The sequence below is a fragment of the Sciurus vulgaris genome (genome assembly GCF_902686455.1).
Source record: "Sciurus vulgaris genome assembly, chromosome: 7".
Classification (NCBI taxonomy): domain Eukaryota; kingdom Metazoa; phylum Chordata; class Mammalia; order Rodentia; family Sciuridae; genus Sciurus; species Sciurus vulgaris.
The window spans coordinates 123,294,898-123,319,747 of NC_136467.1; the positions used below are offsets into that span (position 1 = coordinate 123,294,898).

Here is a 24,850-nt window from a genome sequence, read left to right on the forward strand (position 1 = left end):
GAAGGAGTTAGCCCAGCAGAGAGGTGAGGGAAGGGCATCCAGGTCGGAAGGATCAGCAGGCGTGGCTAGACCACAAGGGAATGAGGGGGATGCAGCCCAGATGGTCAGGGCTGAGTCCTGGGGAGGGATCTGGACTGCATTCTAAGGATAAGGAGCCGCTGTGGACTGTAGGAGCAGATCGAAGAGAGTGGGCAGACCCTGAGGAGCAGGGCGGGCCGTGTGGTGGGCCAGGGTGGGCCGTGGAAATGGAGGGAAGGGAATCAATCAGAGAAATGTCTGGGACATGCTGGTGGGTGAATGGCTGGGGAGGCGGGAGTGGAGGGGAAATCCTAAAGGTCAGAACAGGCTGGGGCAGGAAGAGAAAGGCGAGCCAGTAAGGGAGGAACCAGCCCACCCCTGTGCCTTGAGGGGACAGTCCCCAAATGACAGGCATGAGCGTGTGAGTCCCAGCCTCCAAACAGTAAAACTGGCTGAGGATACTCTGGTCCACAGGCAAGCAAGGGCCATGCTGGTCAGAGCTGATTTCCTGGAGCAGGAGAGGTGAGGGCCAGGACCAGAGGGTGGGCAGGAGCTGTACTGGGCAGAGGTGGGCCCCAGACATGACTGTGGAGAAAGGCTTGGCAGCAGGCACCTTGGAAGGGAAGCTGAGCTTCGGAAAAATAACCATGGAAGGAACTTGGCCAGGGAGGGAGGACAGGAATGAAGTGCCCTATTTGATTGCGTAATGGAAAGCCAGCTCCAGCGTGTCTTGTCCCTGCCGTGTGCCTTCGTCACATATTAGGGGCTAAAAAATGTTGTTAAATAAGTAGATGAGTAAGAAATCCTGTAGAAACTGGCTCCTTATAACAACAACAGAAGCGCAGAAACATCGCAGAGTGATTGGCCCTCAGGAGACCCGGGGTCCAACCCAGACTGGCAGACTCACTGGCCACCTTGCTCCATGGGAAGTCCCTTTCCCTGTAGACCCCCGAGGGTGTCCCACTCAACCCTGTGGCTGCAGGGAGAGTCCAGTCAGGGAGGAGAGGGGAGCTGAGGAAAGCAGGTCACACCCTCCTCCAGGGACAGTAACCAGAGCCCAGCAGGGGCGGGGGGGCACCCAGGATCAGGACTAACAGGCAGCCTAACCACTTGCCTTCCCTCAATGAGTGAATGTGATCTGTCGCCCTGCGGGGGAGGGGAGCAGCGGTGGCCTGCACAGTGCCCCAGTCCCATGCTCCACCAGGCTTCAGGGCACCCCTGAATTCCTGTCACAGTGCAGGCTCTGCCCTGTCTGGGTGTGGGAGGCCTGTGTCTGTCCACAGCAGAGGACTTGCTGAGGCAGTCCCAGGGAGGCAGCTGTGGACAGGCGGCCCCCATACCTGCTGCAGCCTTTTCCTGCAGCCAGGCAACGGCCGAGTAGCTCCTGCTGGGCCAGGCCCAGGAGCTGATGGTGCCGCTGAGGACCAGGAGGCCTGGGCTGTCTCCCATCCCACCTGAGGGTGGGCAGTGAGGGAGGACAGGCCTCTGTGCAGAACGAGCACCACACAGAACACGTGGAAGAGGAGCAAGGGCCATGTGGAAGAGCCAGCATGCCTTGGTAGAGGAGCCCAGCAAGTCTGGGGAGACCAGGAGATGGGGGTCGGGATCCAGAAAGAGGCTGGAGAGGGGTGGGCAGAGTCTCTGATCCCAAGAGGAGGCCACCACTGAGAGTCTGGAGGCCGATGCCCACACAGGGAGAAGCCGGAAGGGACAGGTGGGCCTCCAGCCCCAGGGGAGCTCAAGTCCTTTGGCCCTTGTGCCCAGGGCCTGGCATCCATCCAGGCAGCTGAGAGGACTCTCCTCCACTGCAGCCCACTCCTCCTTTTTCTCCTCTCTTCCTCTTTCCTCCTCTTTATCCCCCTCCCTCCCAGACCCCTGGCCCTGCCCCAGAGCCACAGAACACCCAGCTGACAGCTGGACATGCCAGCCTCTGCCAGCCCTTCCCCAGAAGGTCAGGTGACCCTTCCCTTCTCAGGCCACTGGCAGCCCAGCGCTCCTGAGCAGACCTCTCCACCCTGGGCTGGAGTGGAGAGTGCTCTGGGCTGACGGGGCCTTTGCCAACGCCTGCAGATGGTGGGCACCGAGAGACGGCATTCCTCTCTGCCTGAGCCCTCCCTTCCTCTCGCCGTCCCTGGCCCCTGGAGGAGGTCCTGGTGAGTGCTGGAAAGGCACGGGCGGGGTGGCATGTCAGCCATGGCAGTGCCTGAGCGCAGGAGAGAGGGTCTCCTGGCCATAGGGCCTGTTAACTCCTCTGGGGTCTCGCCTCTACCCAGGGCTGGCCAGGACCCTCTGTGGAGGTGCCCGTGTCTCCATGCATCTGCACGTGTGTGTGTTTGAGAGTGCGCGCACGCCTGGTGGGTGGTGTTCAGCATTATAGAGATTCTGGCATTTGTTCCTCTTCCCTCTCCCCCTGTCCCCTTCCTGGGGTGTCCTGGAATCCTCCAGCTTGTCCCCTGTGTGAAGGCAGAGAGGGCAGCGGGTGAGCCGGAACTGCAGAGGCGGCCATGGGCCGCAAGCACAGGGCTGGAGCCAAGGAATCCCACTCGGGCCTGGGTTAGCCCCTTAGCAGGTGTCCAGGAGAAGCCCACAGTATTCCCTGGGCCCGAGGATCGGCATGTCCTGTCCCGGCAGCTCCACCGTTCCACCCTATGGGGCCAAGGGGTTGGGTGACGTCAGTGCCAGTGGGCAGTGACCTGGGGCCTGGGTGCAGGGCGTCCCTGGGGCACAGTGTCCTGTGGAGAAGGGTGGAGGTAAGAACCTCCAAGGAGAAGGGGTGTCATGGAATCAGTCAGGGTCACCTCTACTGCGTGGGCCCTGGCAGAGTCTTGGGGTTCTACCTCCTTTGGGGCTCTTGTAGGCCCCTCAGTGAATGAGAGGCAGTCCTGTGGCCCTCAGGATTCTTGGGGGCCTTATAATACGCCATGCTGGGTCCCTTCCCCAGAGATTCAGATCCATGGAGTGGGACGCAGGCTTCTGTATTTTTTTTAAAAAGCTACCAGTTCCTTTACCTTTTTATTATGAAAAACCCTACAGGGAAAAATAGAATGATATCATAAACACTCGCAGAGCCTGTACCTGGATCTAAACAGCTGTTTTGAGTTTTTCCATATTTGCTTCATCAAGGCTTAAGGATTCTGAAGTGATTCACGGACTTCACGGCGCTGCCTTCCCACACAGAGCGCCTCCGTGGGTTCTTCCGTACCCCACGGCCATTTCCCACCAACAAAATGAACAACTCCCAAGAACAGCTGCAGCCAGCCGTGTTCTTAGTGCCCTAATTAATGCTGTTAGACCAAGATTTCATTGAGACAGCGTGTCAGCATGTCCCTTAAATCTCTTTCAATCTGGAGAGGCCCTTCCAACCCCACCTCCTCCAGGGACCCTCTCCACGCTGAGGTGATGAATTGAAGGGCCAGTTGTCCCACTGCAGGATAAAGACATGGCTGGGTCAGACCATTCTCAGTACAGAGAGGGAAACTGAGGCCCAGAGAAGAAGGGACAAGGAGTTTGAAGCAAGATCAAGTTTTCTGGTTCCCTCCAGCTCTGTTTCCCTGCATGCCTATCCTACTGTGATCCTTATCATTGACCTGAACAAATCCTCCTGTGAGACCTGTGGTCACTGGAACGCTCCCCGTCACGTCTCAGAGCATCCTGGGGTCAGTCCAGGCTGAGCCCACGCCATGGCCAGCAGCAGCCCCTGCTCCCTTCTGCAAGGAGCAGGGTGCTTGTATAAATCCTTCCCGGGCAGAAATCCATATGGTTGCTATCTTGTTCGCCAGGAGCCGCAGGGAACAGCAATAAACTTTATGAGCACAGGTTGTTCAGGGAAAGAAACCTGTGTGCTGGCTGGGGAAGTGGGGGTGGGAGGGGAGGGGTATGCCAGGGAGGGGCTGCACGTGGTGCTGCATTTGTGCTTTGTCTCATACTAGGACTGGATGGCCCAGCAGGCTGCTGAGGAGGGCGTGGGGTGTGTCTGCTCTGGTGTGGACCTGGGTGGGAGGCACTGACAGAGTGGGGTTCACTTTGGACCACACTGCTTTGCTCAGATTTGGTCTCAAGCTGCCATCTGGGTGCTTGGGTACAGCCTGGGCAAGCCCAGAGCAGCGCCCTGGTTGCTGGGTGTGGAGGTGGCTCTGGCTTTAGTTTTGAGATGGAGTTCAGCCCTCTCTGGGCCTCCCTGATCTCTGCGAGTCTGCTACTGCCCTCTGCTGGAGAGCGGCCCTGCTTGCGATCTCCCTAAGAGATCACTCTTCACAGTTGGCCCACCAGCTCTGGTGTGAAGGAGCCCAACCACACACACGTGCAGGCTCACCAACACGTGCACACAGACGCACGTGCACACGCGCAGCTCTGCCTCCAGATGGTGTGTTGACCATAAAGAGTTCTTCCTTTCTTGCGACCATACGTATCTGGTCTCTTGCACAAGTCAGGTGGCCAATCAAATTACTCAGAGAAAGGTGGGCGCTGAGGGGAAGGGCGGTGGAGGACGGGAAATGTGCAGGTGGGGCTGGGTGTTTAGCAATGTCCAAGATCCTGGGTACAGTTTCAAGAGGCAAGGTCAGCAGGAGCAAGGCATGCCTGGGGGAGCAGTTGCTACTGCCCATGGCTTGGGTGCTGTCCCAGGGCAGGATCTACGGAGGTGCAGGGAAGGAGAAACCCCTAGCTCTGCCTCCCCCAGATCAGTCCTTCCAATGGCGCCTGGCTTCCTCAGTCATTTTTCCTCCATGTTTCTCTCGCCTTGACAGCAAAATCAGAACATTGCTGGTGCCGCTAAGTACATTTGTCAGTGGCTGAAGGGCTTCTAAACCAATAATCGCTGTATTAAAATCGTATTTGGTCCTCAAGCTGGAGAAACATTGGGAGATTTTAAATGTTAAGAGAAAAGGGAGGAAAAAAAAATCCCCTCTCGAAGGATAAAATCAGTCTGAAATAAGTTTCTGTGACTGAGGAATATGAAGTATTGCTCTGTGATTCTGGAAATCCAGCCTTCCCCAGAAAATAGATGCTCTCCAAAGGCACATATTTCAGCCATAGCTGTGAAGGTGATGTGTGAAGTCCCCCAGAGCTTGGTATTGATCCCACGGAGCCGGGGAACCGCACAGGGGAGGGCGTATAATTCTATGGCCCTTGAGTCATTTTTAGAATGGATTTCAAAATGCCATTTTTCCCCCCCTCTGGAAAATGAGCTTGTGTCTTCCCAGCCTGGATGGCCCTGTATGATGCACAACCCTTAACCATGAGAGAAACTCCAAAATTCTCCTGCCCATTACGACCTAAGCAGTTTTAAATGGTTTTCGGGTCTTCTCATCTCTAATAGATTAAAAAATGCTCCCTTGGGCATCACAAGGACATTGAATGGTACTTGTCCCAAACCTCTGGCTCTGAGAGGCCTGGGAAATGTACGTTAGAGCTTCAGAGGCGAGAGGAGGGCAGGCCATAAACCATGCTGCTTTTGAATTGTGCAGCCTGCCAGATTTTATATTGCAGGCTTCTTTCGCTACAAGCTCTTTCTTAATTATCTTCTCCCCAGAATGCCCTCCCCCCATCATCTAAAATTTATCAGAATGTGATCCAGAAGGCTTCAGTAATCTCAAGGGACGGTCTCCTTCCCCGGCTGAGCTGGGGTCTGGGCCAGCTTCTCCTGACACCTGGGGGCAGGTGTGAAACCAGACAAGCACAGTCCCAGCATACTCACCCACTCCTCCTCCACATGACCGTCCACTCCAGTCACCCATCCCTGCCCTGACCTGGCCCTTTCCTATTGTTTCATATACACATGCTCCCTGAAGCAGGCTCCCCGAGGCTTAGTCAACCTCTTTCCTGCTCCTGGACCCCTTCCCAGACCCCTCGAACCACCCCCTTCTTAGCAGGGGGCAGTAGCTCTCCTAACCTTCCCACCAGGACTTATTTACTTACTCATTTAGCGGTGCTGGGATCCAACCCAGGACCTCATGCATGCCAGACAAGCACTCTGCCACTGACTACATCCCATCGCCTCCAGGACTCACTTTTCAACATGATTTTTTCCCTGCCAGTCCCTGTGCGATGCTCATTATACTTTTAGTATCTGTTGATTGAGAAAATAGATGATGACAAAAACCTCTAGGAATTCAATAATGCCTTTAAATGAATTTGTATTTTGGTAATCACCAGAATGTTTGCATACATTTGAGAAATTATAGTGCTCCTTGGGTAAATGGTTTTCTAGTCTGCAGATAATGCTTGAGGGCATGTGGATGTGGGTAGATCTTGACCAGCCCACAGGTGGGAGCCCCTCACCCACAGCCCTGTGAATTGGCATTGCTGATGTGGCTTCCGGGAGTGGCACTCTTGCTGTCCAGCCAGAGCAGCTCCTGGAAGGCTCCCGTCCCTGACTTGGATCCCTGAGGCATACATATGGCATGGAGTGGGCCTTAGACAGGTCCTGACCCTCAAAAGAATGATGTGGGTCTCAGGAGCCCAGATAGAGCCCACACCTTGATAGGCACTATCCCCGCCAGGAGGACTGCAAGGTGGGACTTCAAGTTTAGAATGACAGACCCTGTGTCTGAGTCTCAGCTCTCAGCTCTGGGAACACTCTTCTACTTTTCTAACTCTCGATTTCTTCTTCTGAAAACTACTACCTTGAGGAACAGGTGTGATTGTAAAGACAGTGGTCCAGGGTCAATGCTCAAGAGGAATGGCTGTTATACGTGAGCACATGACTCACGTGAAGTTGCTTGCAACTTAAGAAACCCATGCTGGGTACCAGCTATGAGCTGGTAAATCAGTCAGGATAGACGCTGGGTTATGCTACATAACAAACACCCCCAATTCTGAGTAGCTGAACACAGCAGAGATTTCCTTCTCTGTCACGCTACAGATCTGATGTGTATGGTCTCTCAGAGACCCAGGCCAGCAGATCACACACTTCCAAGACTCCTGTGGCCAGGGAGAGAGAACATGGGGAACTGCTCCTTCAGTTTTCACCCAGATGCATCACCTGCACTCCCCACCCCCATGTTCTGTTTTTCAAAGCAAGTCATATGGCTGCACTTACTTTCAAAGCTGCGACCACACCACATGCCCACAGGATACAGAAGAACATCTGTGAACGGTCCTGGCAAGGACCATGGCCAGTTTGTTTCCAGATAAAAGACTTTGATAAGACATAGTCCATGACTGGTTTGTTAAGTTTGCACCCTTACAAGTGTGACTGGTGGTTTCACCTGCCACCTTCCCCAAAATGGGAGCAGTGAGTCCTAAGATGAGCCTCTCCCGTGATTTTTAATGGGCTTGGGCTCTGTGCATGGGTAGTGGTTGTACATACGAAGGCTCTCTGGAAACAAACCGTGTGGGCCGGTCAGGACGGGTCAGGGTGCCCTCATCCACCTTGCTGGGTGGGCAACATCCGTCATCGTGTCTGGCATCAGTAAGGTCTCAGGGTCTTAGAATCACTGGTATTATTATCTGTCCCGTCTGCCAAGGACAACCGGGCCCCTGTTGTCCATGACCCTCCTTTCTGCCAGGGAGTGTCTTGCAGCCCAGCAGCAGGCTGGCCGTCACCCAGGCCCCACGGGGATAGAGACAGCTCGTGTCCTGTGTCCTGACACAGCTCCATGGCCATGCCCCATCAGCAGAAGTTAGCCTTGAGTGTCCTGGAGTGAGACCCAGAGTTACCTCACCCAGAACATGACCCGACGACAGGATAGGAAGACACAGGGACCTGCGGCCACCTGCCCACTTCCTGGGGGTGAGGGGCAGCCCCTAGCTGAGCTCCTCCAACTAGAGGCATCTCTCCTTCCCCACCAGCCTCCTCCTCCTCCCTCTTACGCTTCCCCAAAGAGCTCTAGGAAAGGAAGCTGGGGAAGGGGCCCGGGCTGCAGGAAGAGATAAAGACTGGAGAAAGGGACTTTTGTGTCCCTTCAAAGCACTGGAATTGCAAATGTGTCAAGATAGGGGGGAGGCCCCCCTCAGACAGGCCCTCCACCTGTCTACCCAGCCCCCCAGCTGACTCACAAAGTCATCCTGAGAATAACCCACGCAGTGACAAACCCCAAGTGGCGGAGATGTGCAAAAAGAACTCCACAAAGGAGTTCTGCGATTCTGTCATCTGAGCCTCATGACAGAGCTGTGGCAGTGGGTGGCAAAGCGACTGCAGTGGTCATCCAGCTCATCCGGGGCCTCCGCAAGCTGGTGGGAGGCCTGGGACAGATCTCAGCTCCTGACTCCTCACGCCGTGTTCCTAGGAAACAGCAGGGCCCAGGGGCGTGGATCCGAGGCCAAGGCCCACGCCAATGGCAGAAGTGCCTGCACGTGGCCAAAGGAAGCTCTGTGAACTGAGATCAGTGATGGGAGACTTCACAGAGGAATGGGACCTTCCCTGGTTTGACCCCAGAGTTGAAGATAGAAACAGAAAGCCTCGAGCTTCCTTGGGAATCCAAGGTCAGCCTCAGGGCCAAGGTGAAGCCATGGAAGCATCCAGAGTGGCAACAAAGCCCACCCTACTGGGCTCAGGCCATGCTGGGGGCTGGGGCCGCCACTCCTTCCTCCTCCATCCTCCCCTTCCCACTGAGCTGCTCAACCCCTCTGTGCCTCAATGTCCATATCTATAAAAGGGCTGATAATACTGATTACCTTAGAGAGGAGTCGTGAGGTAAGTCAGTTAACCTTCATAAAGCTCCTGGACCTCGCCTGACATACACCAAACTGCACGTGTGCTGCCACTTAGGGATACTCTTCTCTCTACTGACACTGTGGGGTGACAACCATGTCCCTAGAACTCTCTGGAGAGACAGGGATGCAGGGACAGAGGAGGGGTGGTGGCTGCCCCGTGTAGCAGCACAAGGGCCTGCCTGGGCCCAGCTGGGACATGTGGGTCGCCTGGGCTGGCATCTGGAGAGACCAGGCCTGGGTTGTATTGGACAGGGCCCTGGGGAGACAAGTGTGAGTGATGGAAGCCCTCCCTCTGCCTGGGGACAGGTCAGCTGGCAAAGGCTGACACGCAAGTGAGCCCAGGGAGAGGGGGCTGCCTTGATCTTTCCTTCTCTTTTCCTTTCTTGTCTTCTCCAAACTTGCAAGTAGGATCAGGTGTGCCACACCACTGTGCTATCTGGTCCCATAACCGAGGTGTTATGCAGTGGAAGATGTCACCTACCTGTAGGCTGCTTCCCTTCCTGTCCACACACCTCCCACAAGCTTCTTTCAGCTCCTGGAACAGACCTCAGGCAGGCTGCCCCTATGCTGCCCCAGGGCAGAGGCACAGAAAGGGCCTCCCCCCTGTCCCAGGCCCGCCCCTCACCCGAGGCCTCGGATCTCCCCTCCCCACACCTCATCTGGAAAGCAGATGCACAGGTGCCAAGCAGAACCCACGCTCTTCCCCTTCCTAAAGGAGCAATTAGTGTCCCCAGTAGCACCAAAAAAGGGGAACACTTTGTGGCCTGCAGGACGGGAGCCCGTGAGGGGAAAAGAATGGACTGAGCTGAGGCTTTCAATGCCACGGCTGCTGGAGCCAGCCCTGAACAAATCGATGATCACCGCTGTGCACGGAGCCAGCCAGCCATGCCCACGGCCTGGACTGAAGGTCAATTAGAGGGTTAATCATGCCCAGTGCTGCCCGGCCCAGTCACATCCGCAGCCAGGAGTCCAGCAGAGGGAGAGGGTATTAATAACTTGGTGGTGATGGGCACCGCTGCGGGACTGTCCTCTCAGATGGGACAAACACAGCGGCAAGAGCCTCCCCTCGAAGCGTCTTCTTGGCACCCTCCCGAGACAAAGTCAGAACAACCTTAGGGACTGCGTTTCTAGCCCAGAGTTCCAGTATTTGCCCATGATCAGGAGGGTGAAGGGAGCAACGGGGGCCAAAGGACACTTTGCAAAGTGGCAGCAATGAAATCTGCCTTTCCTACAACCCAGAGCCATGGGGAACATGACTGCCATAGCAGTAACGCCAGAAATCAGGATGATACACACTTTGAGCATTTGCTCTGGGCACAGGGCTACCCTTTCCACGGCCCTCATCTCAATTCTGTCCCTGACTTCATAAGGTAGGCATCATTATCCTGTTTTACATATGTGGAAACTGAGGCCAAGAGAGGATTTCTGCTAACTTGCTCAAGGTCACACAGCAATGACATAATGTAGCCGTGATGTGAATTGATGGTACCCAGCTGTGCTGCACAAAAATAAGACATTCCTGCAAGACAGTGAGCTCCCCAAACAGCGGGGGCTCTGCTTGCTTCTTGTTGGGCTGGGGTCGATGCTCCCAAAGGAAGGCAGCATGATGAGAAGGTAGAACCCAAGTTCTGTACTCTGGAAACTTACAGCTGTGCATGTTCGGTTTTTCAAAAATATTTTAATATTTAAATTCAAAAGGCACAAAACAATATTTAAAGTCTCTCCCTCACCCCTGCTCCATGGAGGCAAACACTGTGACCAGTTTCTTGTGACAGATGACTCCAGAAGTCATCGAAACTTATTTAGTCTTGTGTGAGCTACTGGGAGGAACCTGCTCTGGTGGAGGCTGGGGCCCTTGTGGACCCTCCCAGCACTGCTTCCCCGGTACACCACCTCCCTCACATAATCCCACCTTCCTCTCCTTTCTAGAGAGCCCACCACCAGGAAGACACCTGTGCTGTGACAGCTATCAAGGCCGAGAAGGAGGAAGGTGGGGCCACAGCCAGCCTGCGCGCTGTCCGGGAGCACCTACCTCCGCCCCTTACCTTCTGCTGGAGGATCTTCCCGCACCATGGTCGTGCAGGACAATGTGGACGCTGGGGACTCCTGGGTGGGCGTGCGGCTGGAGCCCTTCCTGCATCAGGTCGGGGGCCACCTGAGCGTGATGAAGTACGATGAGCACACCGTGTGCAAGCCCCTCATCTCCCAGGAGCAGAGGTTCTACGAATCCCTGCCGCTGGCCATGAAGCGGTTCACCCCACAGTACAAAGGTGAGTGCAGGCAGCCCCGCCATACTGGCCAGGTTCGTCTGCTGGCCCCAATGCTCTCTCATGTGCTATGCTGTGGGAGTGTGAGGGTTGCCATGGAGACGTGCCCCTCTCCCCGCAGGGCTGGCCTTCACTGTCCTAGCTTCGCTGAGCTCTTCAAAGCCTCCAGGTCTGAAGTATGATGCCACTCGGCTTCTCTGTGCATTAGCGTAAGCCACCAGGCTTCGAGAAATTGAAAATGGACTAAATTATACCCTAGTCTCACTTGTCCCTGTGGGGCCATTCTGGTCTGTGCCTTGGGGGCGTCATAGCTGGTCATATTACTGTGGCTAACCACAGGACAGGCTGAAGCCTTGTTAACCTCCCTCTGAAGGTCCAGGCAGGAGGTACTCAGGAACCTTGGGCAAGACAGGGATTGGAGAAGCTGGGATATGCTTGTTTAGGAATCCAGAATTTTTGCTCTCATCCAGAAAGGGCAAAGCCAGGAGATGGGCTGTGGTTGGGGTGTAGCTGGGTAACTGGGGAAACACATGGGCAACATGTGTCTCAGGTCTGAGCAGGAAGTGGCTCTGGGGAGAGAAAGCTGGGTGTGGAGGGACCTGGTTATGGATTTGCTGGTCTCCTTGTCTGCTGCCCCTGCCAGGCTCCAGGGCAGGTGTCTGTCCACACCTTGTGTTTAGTAAATGAAGTTTGCAGGGTGGACTCCATGTGGCGGCCCCCATATTGCTGGGATGAGCTCTCAGAGGAAAGACTTTCTTTGAAGAAGTTTAGATTTACAACTGTAAGCCGCTGCCCTATTGTCAAAGGGTCCATGGAGAAGGTAATATTGACCTCCAAATAAGTCCAGGGGAAACCCACTTGCTCATCAATGATCAAGACAACACAGAGGGACAGGACCATTAGCACTGGTGGTCATTCTCAGAGTACAACATTGACATTCTCAGAGGACCATCTGGGGTCAACCAACTTCCTCACAATCCCATGGGTGTGCATGCTTGCAGGTCCTCTGGCCTATCCCAGACCTGTGGACCAGAATCCCCAGTATTCCTGACCCCAGGAATCCATCTTTAGCATGGTCCCAATTGAGAACCACTGATAGGGGGTGACCAGCACCTTGAGGCCCAGGAATTACTTCTGAGCACTGTTCCACACATGCCTGAACTTTAGTCCAGCCTGCCAGGTTCTCCTGAGAGTCTGAGACAAGGTGGCTCAGCATCATGTCCTGAGAGAAAGGAGAGGACAGTCCCAGCCGCCTCCGCAGGCCCCTTGTCTCCCTGGGCTGGGCCGAGTCTTCCAAGGCCGCAGGCCAGTGTCGCCTGGCTGGTTGTGGGTCACTGTTCATCTTGTCAGTGCACCCACTGGAATTAATGTCTGTCCTTTTGCAACTGAACTTAACCCAGCGGAGGGGTGGCAGGCCCTGGCATGGGGCGGACTCCTGCCAGGAGCATTTCACGCTTGTCCAGCACAGCTGAGGAGCTGAGAAAGACTGTCAGGGCCCCCGTGGGCAAAGCCAGAGAGGGAAAGGGGTTGCTCTAGTCTACAGGGGACCCCATCCCAGCCCCAGCCTGCACCCCGCCTACACCAGGCCAAACCTCCGTGGGAGGGAGAGAGCACCATTCCTGACACCCTCAGGCAATGGTCTGCTGTCCAGATTTCTGCTCAGCCAGGTTTTCCCCTTCAGGGGGGGGCCTTCCTTGGAGACACTCCCTTGGGGACTCTGATAACTTAGAAATTACAGATGCTCCCTAAATTATGATGGGGTTATATCTCAACAAGCTAACTGTAAATTGAAAATATTGTTAAGTCAAAAGTGCATTTAATAATCGGATGTGGAGAAGCATACCTATAATCCCAGTGACTAAGGAGGCTGGGGCAGGAGGATAGCAAGTTCGAGGCCAGCCTCAGCAACTTAAAAAGACGGTCTCAAAATTTTCAAAAAGGACTGGGGATGTAACACCATTGGGTTCAATGGTATTAAATTTTTTAAAAAATGTATTTAACACACTGACTCTACCCAGCACTGGAGCTTAGCAACACAGCACACTGGAGTCTTAGCTGTTCCCCTCATGACACTGAGGCTCCCTGGGAGCTCCAGTTCACAGCCACTGCCCAGCATCAGAGACAGTACTGTGCCACCTATGGGTAGCCTCTGGACAGACCAATGCTCAAACATCGATGTCCAGTTTCTACTGAATGCATACGGCTTCCGCACTGTCATAAAGTCAAAAAATTGTAAGTCAAATCACCCTATGTTAGGGACTATGTTGGAGACCATCCATAACCTGAGCCCAGGGCCAGGGCTGAAAGTATCAATGCCCCAGCCCTTCCTTCAGGGCTCTTGCCAGAGGTGATATTCCCAACTTGTCAAGGAGGGGTCTTCATACAACAACGATGAGGACACTCAGATGAGAAAGTAACAGACCCCCTCCACCACCAACCTACCTGTGCATGCACTGGGGTGACACCCAAGCACGAGGCTCGGATGAAGCAGAAACAAGGAGCCCACACTGACCAGTCCTTCAGGGCAGGGTCCAAACACCATCTAACACAATACAAAAGGAGACACTAGAAAAAGGCCCAGCACCAAGCAGGACCACAGGGTTCATTCCCAGATGCCTGGGTGGAACCGGAAGACCTGGAGCTGAGGTCAGGTTGTAGATGGGGAGGGTCCTGCGGGCTCTCAGGTCCTGCAAGCTGCCGGTTTCATCAAATCTAGAAGTAGTTCCAGCTAATTCTTAGTGTTCGCTCTGTGCCTGGCCCCTGCAAGTGGTTTCTGGACACTAATTCATATAATCCTCACAAGCCTCTGGGGCAAGCACCTTTATTACCCCCATGCACAGATGAGGAAACTGAGGCAGAAGGAACTGACCTAGCTTGCCTGAGACCACTCAGCCAGGGAGAGGCAGAATCAGGATTTGAAGCCCCAAGGCCTGGCTCCCAAGGGTGGAGCCCACTCCACCCAGCTACACTGTGGCTAAAGTGAGGGACTTGGGTGTCAGTGCTCAGAGAGGCCTCGCCCAAGGAGAAAGGAGACATAACTTGATAGGTGTCACTCAGCCAGTGATCTCAAGTCGGGGGAACTCAAATGCCCACAAGGCTCTCACAGGGATTTCCCAATTTCTCCTCAATAGGAATGGCCCCTTAGAAAAAGGGGCCATTTCTGAGGTGGCTTTCACATGCCACCGAACACACCCTCTCCCTTCTTGTTGCCTTGCAGCAATGGCAACAGGGGAACCTCAGACAGGGATGTCACTCCAAAGGGCAGCCTCCTTGTGCCAGAAGCTCACTCTGGATTTTTGCTGGGTTCCCCACGCCTGGCAGTACCTTGGGGCTGCACCCCTCTACCTCCCGGCCTGCCTGTTAGCCTTGGGTGGATGAGGACATACTCTTAGGTCCAGTTGGCCAACACTTCAGCCAGATTCATATTACAGGCGGCGGCGAGCAAATGTTCTCATAAGCTTAAAAATAAATACATGACAGAATATTCACCAAGACTCAGGAAGCTGCTCAGCCAAACCAAAATTGCTGAGATGCTTTAGTGTGCCAATCATGGTAGTAAGCATTCTCGTTTGCCTAGCCGGCATGGACTCTGCTTGAGATGCATGGGGAGGACTGATGAGTGGGGCGACCCGTGTGGCAGTGGGGCTCTGGCTGGGCCCTGAAATGTCCTGGCCAGGCAGAGGCAGTAGAGCTCTGGGGGCCCCTGGGCCTCCAGGCCTAATTCTCATAGGGACACCTGACAAGTGAGGCCAGGCTAGAGGGGCTATGGTTCCCGAGTAAAAGAACAATCTAAGTACTGAAGAGCCTGGAGTCCGCAGACAAGCTGCCGTGGCAACTCCAGGCTATGTGCAAGGGGGCTCTCTGCTAAGGATCCCATCCGGCAGGGCCACTTCCAGGGAAGGGCTGAGCAGAGCCACAGACTGGTACATGAGAGAGACAGGGAGGGGAAGACAGCCAGAAGTGGAGAAGACACTGAGCCCAACAGAGGACACACCAAAGACGGGAGAGGCAGGGGACACGGATCTGCAGCGTGGGGCTGACAACATGAGAGATGGAAATGACTTCTGCGTTTTATTGGTTTTGCGTTATCTACACCTCTGCTCTCCATTTAGTCAGACACTCAGAACTGATGAGATCAGGCAAGAGCTGGCGCCTGGAGAAGTGGGTGAAGGTCACATTTCTTGTCCCTCCAGAGAGTCCTCCAGGCCCGGAGCTCCCTGGGACCATGGTTTCTGGCAGGCCTGTCACTATAGCCCCTCAAGTGCAAAAGGTCAGAGGGTCGCTGGTTGCTATCTTGAACTTTATAAGATCTGAAAGAGGCTGCTCAGAGCCAGTCCACCTTCCTGGGCTCCCCAGGCAGCTGGAGGTCCCCAAGGACAGGATGGACACAGGCCAGCCAGCTCTCTCCCCTTATCACAGGAAAAGGAATTGGTTCTGGGGCCTGATGCTGGCTTCCAGGACAGTTCTCCTCCCTAAAACAAATACAGTAATGCCCTTCCCCAAGGACACAGGGATAGAAATGCAAACCCCATGTCCTTGTGCTCCCAGGCCTCTGTGCTGACAGCTTCTCCTGAGGGGGTGAAATTGAGGCTTCTCTGTTCTGGGTCACGGAACAAGAAGACCAGAACCAATGTGACGGGGGACACAGCAGGAGTGCACCTTATGCACACATGGTAAACACAATGTGACAACAATGGACACTCCCCAGAGAATCTCTGCCTCTGTGTAACAGTGTGTCCCTTCTTCTGTGCCCACGTCTGGCATGGCCCTCTCAGAGCTCCATCCCATACCAACCATGCACGTTTGGCCTCTGAGCCTCCATGTGTACTAACCACCACCTTCCAGGCAGGTTGCCGCCCTGAGATCACAAATGAAAAGCACACAGTGCCAGCTCGGGACCACACCCAGTGGGCAGAAAGACATGGTAACTGTGGTACTGTTGTGACTCTGTCCCCAACCTGCTGCTAGCCCCATGCCCTCACACACAGAATGGCGATGGTGGGCTTGCTCCAGGATGATCAAAACGCCCTCCTGCAAAGTGCAAGGCTCAGGCACAGTATTGCCATTACTGTCAGGATGGCAAAAAGTAGCGTTTTTTTTTTTTTTTCAGGAGCTGGGGAGAAACTGTCCCTCCCAGGCTTTAAAATTAGGGAACTAGGGATCTGAGATGACAGGATAGGCCCAGGAAGAGTGCTGAGCTAGGCACTGGAGGCCCTGGAGAGTGACTTGCTGAATTATAGAGCAGCCCTGGGAACGAGGGTCTGCACTGAGTAGCCCCGGTGGGCCTGGCAGGGACGTGGGCAGGGAAATCAGCAGCCCTTACTGCCAGCTCAGCAGAAATTGCCACTCACACTTGGGGGTGACCGAGTGGCTCGGGGAGGAGATGGACCGCGTGGAGCACATGGGACAAGGTCCTGGCAGAAAGCAAATGGTGCGTTTGGGAGACTCTTTCCCAGGGGCTTCTTGTAGAGGTGCCCACAGGCTTAGAACTACCAGAAGTGGGGTGCAGCTAGGGTGGGCAACACCAGAAAGCTCAAGCCCCAGGTCTGAAGGGCAGGGTGAGGGGGACAGAGTCACCGGCTAAGCAATGCACAAACAGACCTGGCCAGTGGCGCGGGGAGGGAGCCATGGCACAAGTGCCCCAGCCTTCCTCCTCCCACCCTCGCACGCCTGCCAGAGCCTCCGCTGGCCAGAGCCACTGGGAAACAGGAGCACAGGGAAGTCACTGGGGCACTGGATAGGGTCAGCACCCCCCCCCCCCCCCCACACACACACACACAAGGCGGGATGGAGAGAGCCGCAGGGCACTGGGGCTGGGGAGCTGACAGAGAAGACTCGAGAAGCAGGGCAGGAACAAACCCATTCTCAAAGAACTGCCCACCTGGCCACATCTGTGCTGCCACCAGCCCTGTGGCAATGCCAGTCACCACCAGGTGCCAGGCTCCTGGGAAGAGGTCTGGCCTCTACCTACAGAGCCTCAGGCTGGGGAGCTCTCACAGAACCATGTCCAACAACGACCTTCACATGCCAGAGCCTCTGACCGAGGAAATGGCGGCATCGGCGTAAAAGGCAGAGCGGATGGAGGAATCCTGAGTGCTGGAAGGTTGCATGAGGAGGGATTCCTGGAAGAAGCTGGTCAGACGAGGAGAAAAGGAGGGGAAAGAAAGGATGATGAAGGAGGCGAAGAGCAAAGGGGAGGGAAGGGGTAACCCGGCTTCCCTGCACTGCCGCACCCTGAAGTGGGACCCGCTCAGAGGCCCCCTAGGTGGGACACGTGGGCTGTGGCATGACTGGGAAGGTGGGACTGCATGGAAAGGAAGAGGAATTCAAGAGGGAAGGTGCTTCTGTTTAAAGCAGGAAGGGGCAAACATGGGATACAGCAGGGGACGTGTGGCGGCCAGCCCAAGGCATGGGGCACGTTCAGGAACAGATCGGGTTTATGGGAAACAAGGCCAGCCACATAGTTCTTCCGTGAGAGAGGAGTTGGGAAGGAGGGAGGTTGGTCAGTGCCATTAAACTGAATTCTACGGCTGTCAACCACAGACCCACATTCCATCTGATCGCCCCTCCTTGCTTCGTGTGTCCTGCAGGTACCATCACAGTGCATCTCCGGAGAGACAGCAGGGGCCATCTCAGCCTGGTTGCTCCCCCACTGAAGGAGAACCGGGAGCCCTTCAAGGTCTCCCCGGAATCTGCGGCAGTGGCCATCTGGCAGACACTTCAGCAGACCACCAGTGGTGGTGGCTCCCGCCCTCTGGCCCAGCGGCAGCAGGCCCAGGTGGCACACTCACTCAAGGAGAGGTGAGAGCTCCCGCGCAGGTGACAGGAAGCTGGGTGCGTGTCCCTTGGCAGGGACCAGCGCGACACCCACCTGCGCCCAAGGCCAACCCTCCCTTAGGATTGGCACTGAAAAACTGAGAAATTCAGATGAAGGCTTTCTCTAGAACAACCAGTGTGGCCAGAGCCAGGGAGGGGCTTTCTCTAATGCCACTTCTAGAAGGAGGATTACCGTGCATTTCACCTGAGGTTGATGCACAGGCGCTGTGCTATAGAGCAGGTATTTGGTAACTATTTGTTTAATTAAATATCTGTTTTATGGAGACCATGAAGTGTCTCTCAGGGGAATGTGCTCAATAGAAACCCTGGAATTGTTTATAGAAAGGAAGTGTGGCTAATTTCTCTCAGAAGTCAGCTCTTTCCTTAGCGGTTAGGACGGGAAAAGGAGAGAAGAGATGCGGCAGTCCGTGGGAGACTCGGAGACACAGGGGCCTGAGGTCCTCGAAGAGGTCTCCGGGGCCTCTGTAATGTTTGATGGTCTTTCTCAGACAGAAAGGATCCCTGGGGATTTTTTAAACATTTAAGGGAAACAAAAGGGAGCTAATGCAGTGACAATACGGCCCTCCCCAAGGAGCCCAGTGGATCTAATTAAGCCTCTTGGCTTGGCAGGAAGCAGCACACATCTCCATTCTCGAATGGAGATGCCAAGATGCAGAGAGGCCAGGAGAAGGAGGGCACACCAGGGCTCCGTGTCTTCCACCGCCCTCCCCACACTCCTCGCGGCCTTTTGAGGCCTGCAGGAGATAACAATATGCCAGGGCGTCAGAGCCCAAGCCCCAGCCTTAGACTCCAGGTGGGGTGGCTGCCCCATACTGTGTGCCTCAACAGTAAGAGCATCAATACTCCAGATGGCTTACTAGTGAACCTGAATCACCTCAGCCCTCTGCGGGTGACACACCTGAGGAGCCACCTGGGGCTTGAGAGGACTGCACTGTGGTGTGATCTGGTGCTAGGGACCCAAGTTGGGCAAAGAGGGCACTTAGGACCCTGCAGCTGTCTCCTGGCAGCCAGAGAGAGACATCCTGGATGTCAGCTGGGGACAGCACTTGTCAGAACGTGTCCTGGAGAGCCTGGGCAGTCAGCACAGGCGTCCTTCCCTGGCCTCTGGCTGTGGCTACCCTGACTGGCGCCCTGTGCTTCCCACGCCTGCAGCCCCGCCAAGGCGCTCCTGAGGCCTGAGTTCCACCTCAACGCCCAAGTCTCCTCACTGGTGCAAGATGTTAATGGAAACCAGGTTGAGAGGAGGAGCTTTAACCCGTGGGGCCTGCACTGCCACCAGGCCCATCTGACCCGCCTGTGCTCCGAGTACCCTGAGGAAAAGCGTCACCGTATCCTTGCCACCTTCCCCACCACACACGGTCCCACAGGCAGGAAAGCACACCCAGCAGGAGCAGTGGAAGACAGGGAGACAGAAGGAGACGCAGAGACAGAGGAGACGGAGTGACAAGGGGCAGAGGTGGAAAGGGGAGACAGACATGCCCAGGGCCAAGGGATTGGGATAGGAAGAGAGAGACGGGTGTGAGGGGTCACTTAAAGGCACAAGACCACAAACCTGGGACCTACAAGAGATCAGATCCCTTCAGAAGAAAACTTGAGAGGATGGAGAAGTCAGACTGGGAATTAAGCTGAATACGATGTCCCTGGTAGGGCCATTGACCTGTCTCTGCCAGCTGGGCAATAGGATGAGGAGGGGCAGGGTCTCCATAGGGAGACAGGAATGAGTAACACCACTCTGGGTGCAGGCAGGTGGGGGCTCAGAGGGCCAAATTCTCCCTTCAAGTATCTTCCCATAGGCTCCTGGGGCAAGGAGGGAGTGTGGGTCCTCCTTTAGGGAAATGCTCATGGGGCGGACTCTGGGAGGAGGCAGACGCCCGCCCCCACAGGCTGTCATATCCTCAGTGAGCAAGTTTAGATTCGAAATGCCCCTCCATCACCACTGGGCTGCTGCCTGCAAACTGGCAGCTGGTTTCACAGTATTTACTAAGACACATCTGCAACCTTAATCCCTAAGAAGCTTTTGCAGGATAATTACTCCTCTGAAATTAATATTCCTGCAACTCATCTCCGAAACGAGCATCAACCTACTTCTCCCAAAAGGTATTGGCCCATTCAGTGACTGGAGGTTTCAGCCTTGTGATTTTCCGCCATGAAATGTAAATTGGGCATGGCCTGCCAGGGATTTCACGCCTGCATTAAATTTCGATCTCAGAGCAAAATGGAAAAGGGGAAAAAAGGCTCACATACTCATAAACTCCTCCTAAATACATGGACTTATTAAAGCAGCCTGCAAAGCTAATACCTTGCATTCGTAATAGTGAGGGCTCGCCTGTAAGGGAGGAAATCGGAGGGAATGAATGACAGTCTGAGCAGGGACATTCCAGGCAGCTTCTGGGCGTGTTAACTACCTCTGGAGGGAGAGTAGCCTTGATGTCCTCAGAGCCCTTCCTTAACTGAGCATGACTAGGGTTCTTGCTGCTGGAAAATGTAGTGTCACAGTACACGCATCCCTGTATCCTGGACCTGAAGATGGGGACCCGGCAGCACGGAGACGATGCATCTGAGGAGAAGAAGGCTCGCCACATGAGGAAGTGTGCACAGAGCACCTCGGCCTGCCTGGGTGTGCGCATCTGCGGCATGCAGGTAGGTGCAGAGGACCCAAGCCGGGTGGGCATCCTGGCATGTCTGCTGTGGGATGAGAAGAGTCCCTAGCCCCCTCCCTCCCTGCATCACTTTTAGGGAGCAACAGAGGCAGCCAGGGACCACTTTTTCAAGAAGGAAATGCATCTCTGGGTCTGGGACACATTGGTTATTTGGGTCTTGCTTTCGCAGTGCTGGGGACAGAACCCAGAGCCTGTGCATGCTAGGCAAGCACTCTGCCTCAGCCCACATGCTGGGTTTTATTAAGAGCACCCTTCAGGATGGTCATGGCAAAAGCCCACCATTTATTAGCTTGGTCTCACAGTCTTTGGCAGCTGAAACTTTCCGCAGTGACCCCATGGTTCCTGCCCATGTTGAGAGAGGCCTTTGATGACAGTGTGTGGCAGGAGCTGCGGAAAGAACTAAGAGAGGGTGCACTCTGCCTTCCTGATCCCGCGCTGTCCTGACTGATGAAGCAGAATCCTCTCCTCCACACGGGACTCGGTCTGCTCTTGGAATTCTTATTAGCTATCCCCTCTTCTGCATCCACCTTTTCTGTGTCTGCTGCCTGGTTTGGTTAACAAAGTGAGAAGGTCATAACCTGCCAAACCCAGACCAAGGGATGGTTAATTTCCTTATTGCCCTGATCCGTGTCTCATCACGGCTGTTCCAACATGGCCAAGGCAGGACTGCGGAGAACGGAGGATAAACTACCTCCACTCCTTTACCCTTACAGTCTGTCTACTCAAAGCAAAACCAGACACCGATTTGATGGTAAACGTTATAGCTTTCCTTAATTGAAACTGCCACCCCTTGAAGCTGGAAGTCGAGTCTATAAATTCGTTGCACAGATGTCCCTGGGAAGGCTTGGAACGCAGTCCTCAAGAGGATGGAGTGTGATGATTTGTGGTGTAAATGGAATCTCTCTCTGGACCTCAAACCTTCTGAAATTGATCTGATTTATTTAGAAAGTGATGCCTGTCATGTATTTATGATGGCTAATTTAGCAGCCAAACTCCAGCCCTCCAAAGGCGACACCAAGCCTATCAGATCTTTCTGAGTTTTTTTTTTTTTTTTTTTTTTTTCCAACCCTGGTTTTCTGTAAACATATCATGTAATCTGAAGGCAAGAAAGACTTGAGAAGCTGTCTTAGCCAGGTATTAGCAGCCCTGCCCAGGTGTGACTAGTCTCCCTCCAGGCCAGCCGCCGGCCTCAGTTCAGTTTCTGCTGCTGCCTCTGCCATCTGAATGAAATGGGGGCGGCTGCCATGGTCCCCCATCAGCAGCTCTCTTCCATCTGCTCCCTTCTGGTGGCCAAGACATGGCAGGGGAGGGGAGGGGAGGGGAGATGGTGCCAAGGAGAGGCACCACCAGCCCCACAGAGCAGCTATAAACCTCCCTCCTCCACTCAGACCTCCCCCCACCCAGCAGCTGCACGGTCTGCCTACAAACCCTGCCCACACCTGCCCTAGCCTTTCTTTTTATCTCCTGGAAATTCACCCCACTCTACCTCAAGAACCAATACTGTTTCCTTAAAATCTGCAGAGAAAGGGCTTTATAAACTTTGTTGGGAAGAATTTAATCTAGTTGGCTTTCCAAGGCCATTGGCTGTGATTTCAGATTCCTACTAAAGCTTTCTAGCTTGGGTTTGCTAATATCTAAATTGAAGAGGGCCCAAAGCCAGGGCTTAAATCATCATTTGGAGGTTGACATTGGAAATTCACCAGAGAGGAGATCCAATCGTTGCCTCGTGGGTGGAGGGTCAACCCTGTAGGGTAAAGGATCTTTAGACCTTGGATTACTATTAAAGTCTTGCAGAGAGAGCATTTGAAAATGCAAAAGCTACACTGAGGCGAGAGGGAAGATCATCTGCTCACTTCAGTTCCTCTTGCCCCGCATCTCCTGGAAACATGCTTGTAGATTATGGGAGCTTGAGACGCTGTGACTGTAGCAGGGGCAATTTTTTTAAAGTTTACAATTCCAATTCTTCACATTTCTCTTTCTTCTTTTCAATGTAAGGTTTATCAAACGGATAAGAAGCACTTTCTCTGCAAAGACAAATACTACGGAAGAAAGCTCTCAGTGGAGGGCTTCAGACAAACACTCTATCAATTCCTGCATGACGGAAGCCGCCTGCGGGCAGAGCTCCTGGAGCCCATCCTGCACCGGCTCCGCGCCCTCCTCTCAGTCATTCGGAGCCAGAGCTCATACCGGTTCTACTCCAGCTCTCTCCTTATCATCTACGACGGGCAGGAGCCAACCCCAGGTGACCTGCATCCTCAGGAAGCTCCACAGAAGGCCCCTGGCAGTGCTCCAGCAGGTCTGGCCAAAGTGGACATTCGGATGATCGACTTCGCCCACACGACCTACAAGGGATCCTGGAATGAGCATACCACCTACGATGGACCAGATCCTGGTTATATTTTTGGCCTGGAAAATCTCATTGGGATTCTGCAGGATATCCAAGAGGGAGAATGAAACTTCTTGGAACTATGTGGAATTTTCTGGGCTACAGATTTTGAAAAGGGACCTATTGGTAGCTAGGATAGGGTAGATACCCCTTAGATGTTTTAATAATCAGATCTACCTTCAACAGCCATCTCTATATGTGGCAGACTGCATTAACGATTGCTAAAGAATTCCACCCTGGAGGCAATTCCACATGCCGGGCATCTCCTGTAATGCTGGTCGTTAGTCAGTTTGAAGTAGCGCCATGGTGGAGCAACGGAGTCAGAGGCCAGCTCTGCAGTCAGAGTCTGGAGCATTTGCATCTACGAATGCTTTCTTGTCTTGCTGCAGTCCTCACAGCTGTGAGGGAAAAAAAAAAAAAAAAAAAAAACCCTACTGGAAGAAGTCTTGAAGAATGAGTTCCCAAGTTCATGGATTTTTCTGCCTGTGTGGGCTGCAGCTCCATGGGTGGACAGAGCCAACAAGAGCCTCTTACCTTCTTAGAGGAGTGGGTGGGGCAAAGGTGTATGGAACTGACTTGCCTTTGTCTCCTGCTCCATGGCCAGGTTCTAAATGACAAGGACGCCTGCTGGGGATGCACCCCAATAGTCGATGAGCTTCACATGCACAAGGCTTTAGGTTTGGATCCCCAGCACCAAGATAATAATAATATAAATAAATAAATGGACAAGGACACACCCAGGTACGAGCACTAGTAAACCAAGACCTTGCTTCTCCATTTTTGCCTATACAGAGAAAGGACTCTTGACAGACTTCCCAGTGCCTATGGGGGGTGAAAACTCTGCCACATTCTGACCATAAAATGACTCTGACCATGAAATGCAACTTGAGGAGGAACCACTGGTGTTAAACTCTACTCTCTGCTTTCTGTTTATTTATAGGGGGAGGGGGGTTGGGGGAGTCTAAAGAAAAGAACCTGGAGGACCGAGGAAACCAGGGCCAATGTTTACAAGACTGGTGGACAAGTGTAAATAGGAAACGAGAGCAAACAGTTCTAATTAATTCCTTCTTCTGCAGTGTGGGAACCTATTACAATGCCCTTGGGTTAAGCGCTGCGATACGTTACCCAATTAGGGAAATAAATTTGTTAATAAAATTGCTGAGGTCACCAGCGATTATTGGTGGGCCTTATTACCCTTTCTGTTTGTTTATTCTGATCAGCACACTGTATGGGAGTTCCAATTTATGAATGAGTAGAGTACACAGCAGGAATAGTTCCCCGATTTCCCGCAATCCTTCAGGGAACTCGGGTGGAAAGGGTGGCTAATAAAATATTTGCATGTATCTGCAAGGCAGGCACCAGATCTTTCATTTCATTTGAAACTTATACAATGCAAAATTAAGTAGTTGTTGGATTCTAATGGATAACTGCTGTCGAGTTTTCAAAATTTCCACACTCAGAAGGAAAAGAGTGGCCTGGGTCATAAAATTTTTTAATTCTGGAATACATTGTATGGATTTTTTAAAGCCAACTTTAAAATCCCAAATTATGTTTGGCCAAGGTAATGACATAATTATTTTGCAGACTCTGCATATGGGGAAAAGTGAAGCCAGAGCATGTTGGGTGGCAAAAGAAAGCCAGCTTCAAACTAAATATTTGCTTATGACAAAATGGAGCCCTAAATACCCTGGGCCACTTTCTTGCTTGAATTTGGTACCACCCCATATAAATCAAAGCTCCCTGGCTTAGCTTCTCGCCCCCCACCCACTCCTAGCTCTGGGTGTTGTGGGACTTGCCTGAGGACAGGACGAATGGCCAGCTGGAATCTAAGTCTTCACAACTGGTCCACCCTGGTCACACCATGTCACAGCTGCTCTCTGTGTCCTTCCTCCTGCTCCCCTGATGCCCCTTCTCACTTCACCTCTCCCCATGGTGCCCTTCACCAGTGAAGCCTCCTTCCTCCTCTCCAAAACATTTGAGGCCCAGCCCGGGTTCCCATCTCCTCCCGAAGATGGCCCCAACAAAAC

General features: G+C 53.7%; 1 protein-coding gene across 1 annotated transcript; it reads left to right on the plus strand.

Annotated features, from left to right (window-relative positions):
- Positions 1-1,972: 1,972 nt before the first annotated feature.
- Positions 1,973-24,016, plus strand: IP6K3 (inositol hexakisphosphate kinase 3). The gene is made up of 6 exons (XM_079147198.1): positions 1,973-2,171; positions 10,603-10,943; positions 17,531-17,741; positions 18,930-19,105; positions 20,242-20,417; positions 22,433-24,016. Exons 2-6 carry the CDS (start codon positions 10,745-10,747, stop codon positions 22,889-22,891), a joined length of 1,221 nt encoding a protein of 406 aa, XP_079003324.1. The 5' UTR covers positions 1,973-2,171; positions 10,603-10,744; the 3' UTR covers positions 22,892-24,016.
- Positions 24,017-24,850: the final 834 nt, after the last annotated feature.

Excerpts from the sequence above, each read along its gene's own strand:
- IP6K3 (XM_079147198.1), top strand. The coding sequence starts at position 10,745 with ATGGTCGTGCAGGACAATGTGGACGCTGGGGACTCCTGGGTGGGCGTG. Across the intron at positions 17,742-18,929 it reads GCACACTCACTCAAGGAGAG|CCCCGCCAAGGCGCTCCTGA; the intron begins GTGAGAGCTCCC and ends CCACGCCTGCAG. Across the intron at positions 20,418-22,432 it reads TGCGCATCTGCGGCATGCAG|GTTTATCAAACGGATAAGAA; the intron begins GTAGGTGCAGAG and ends TTTCAATGTAAG.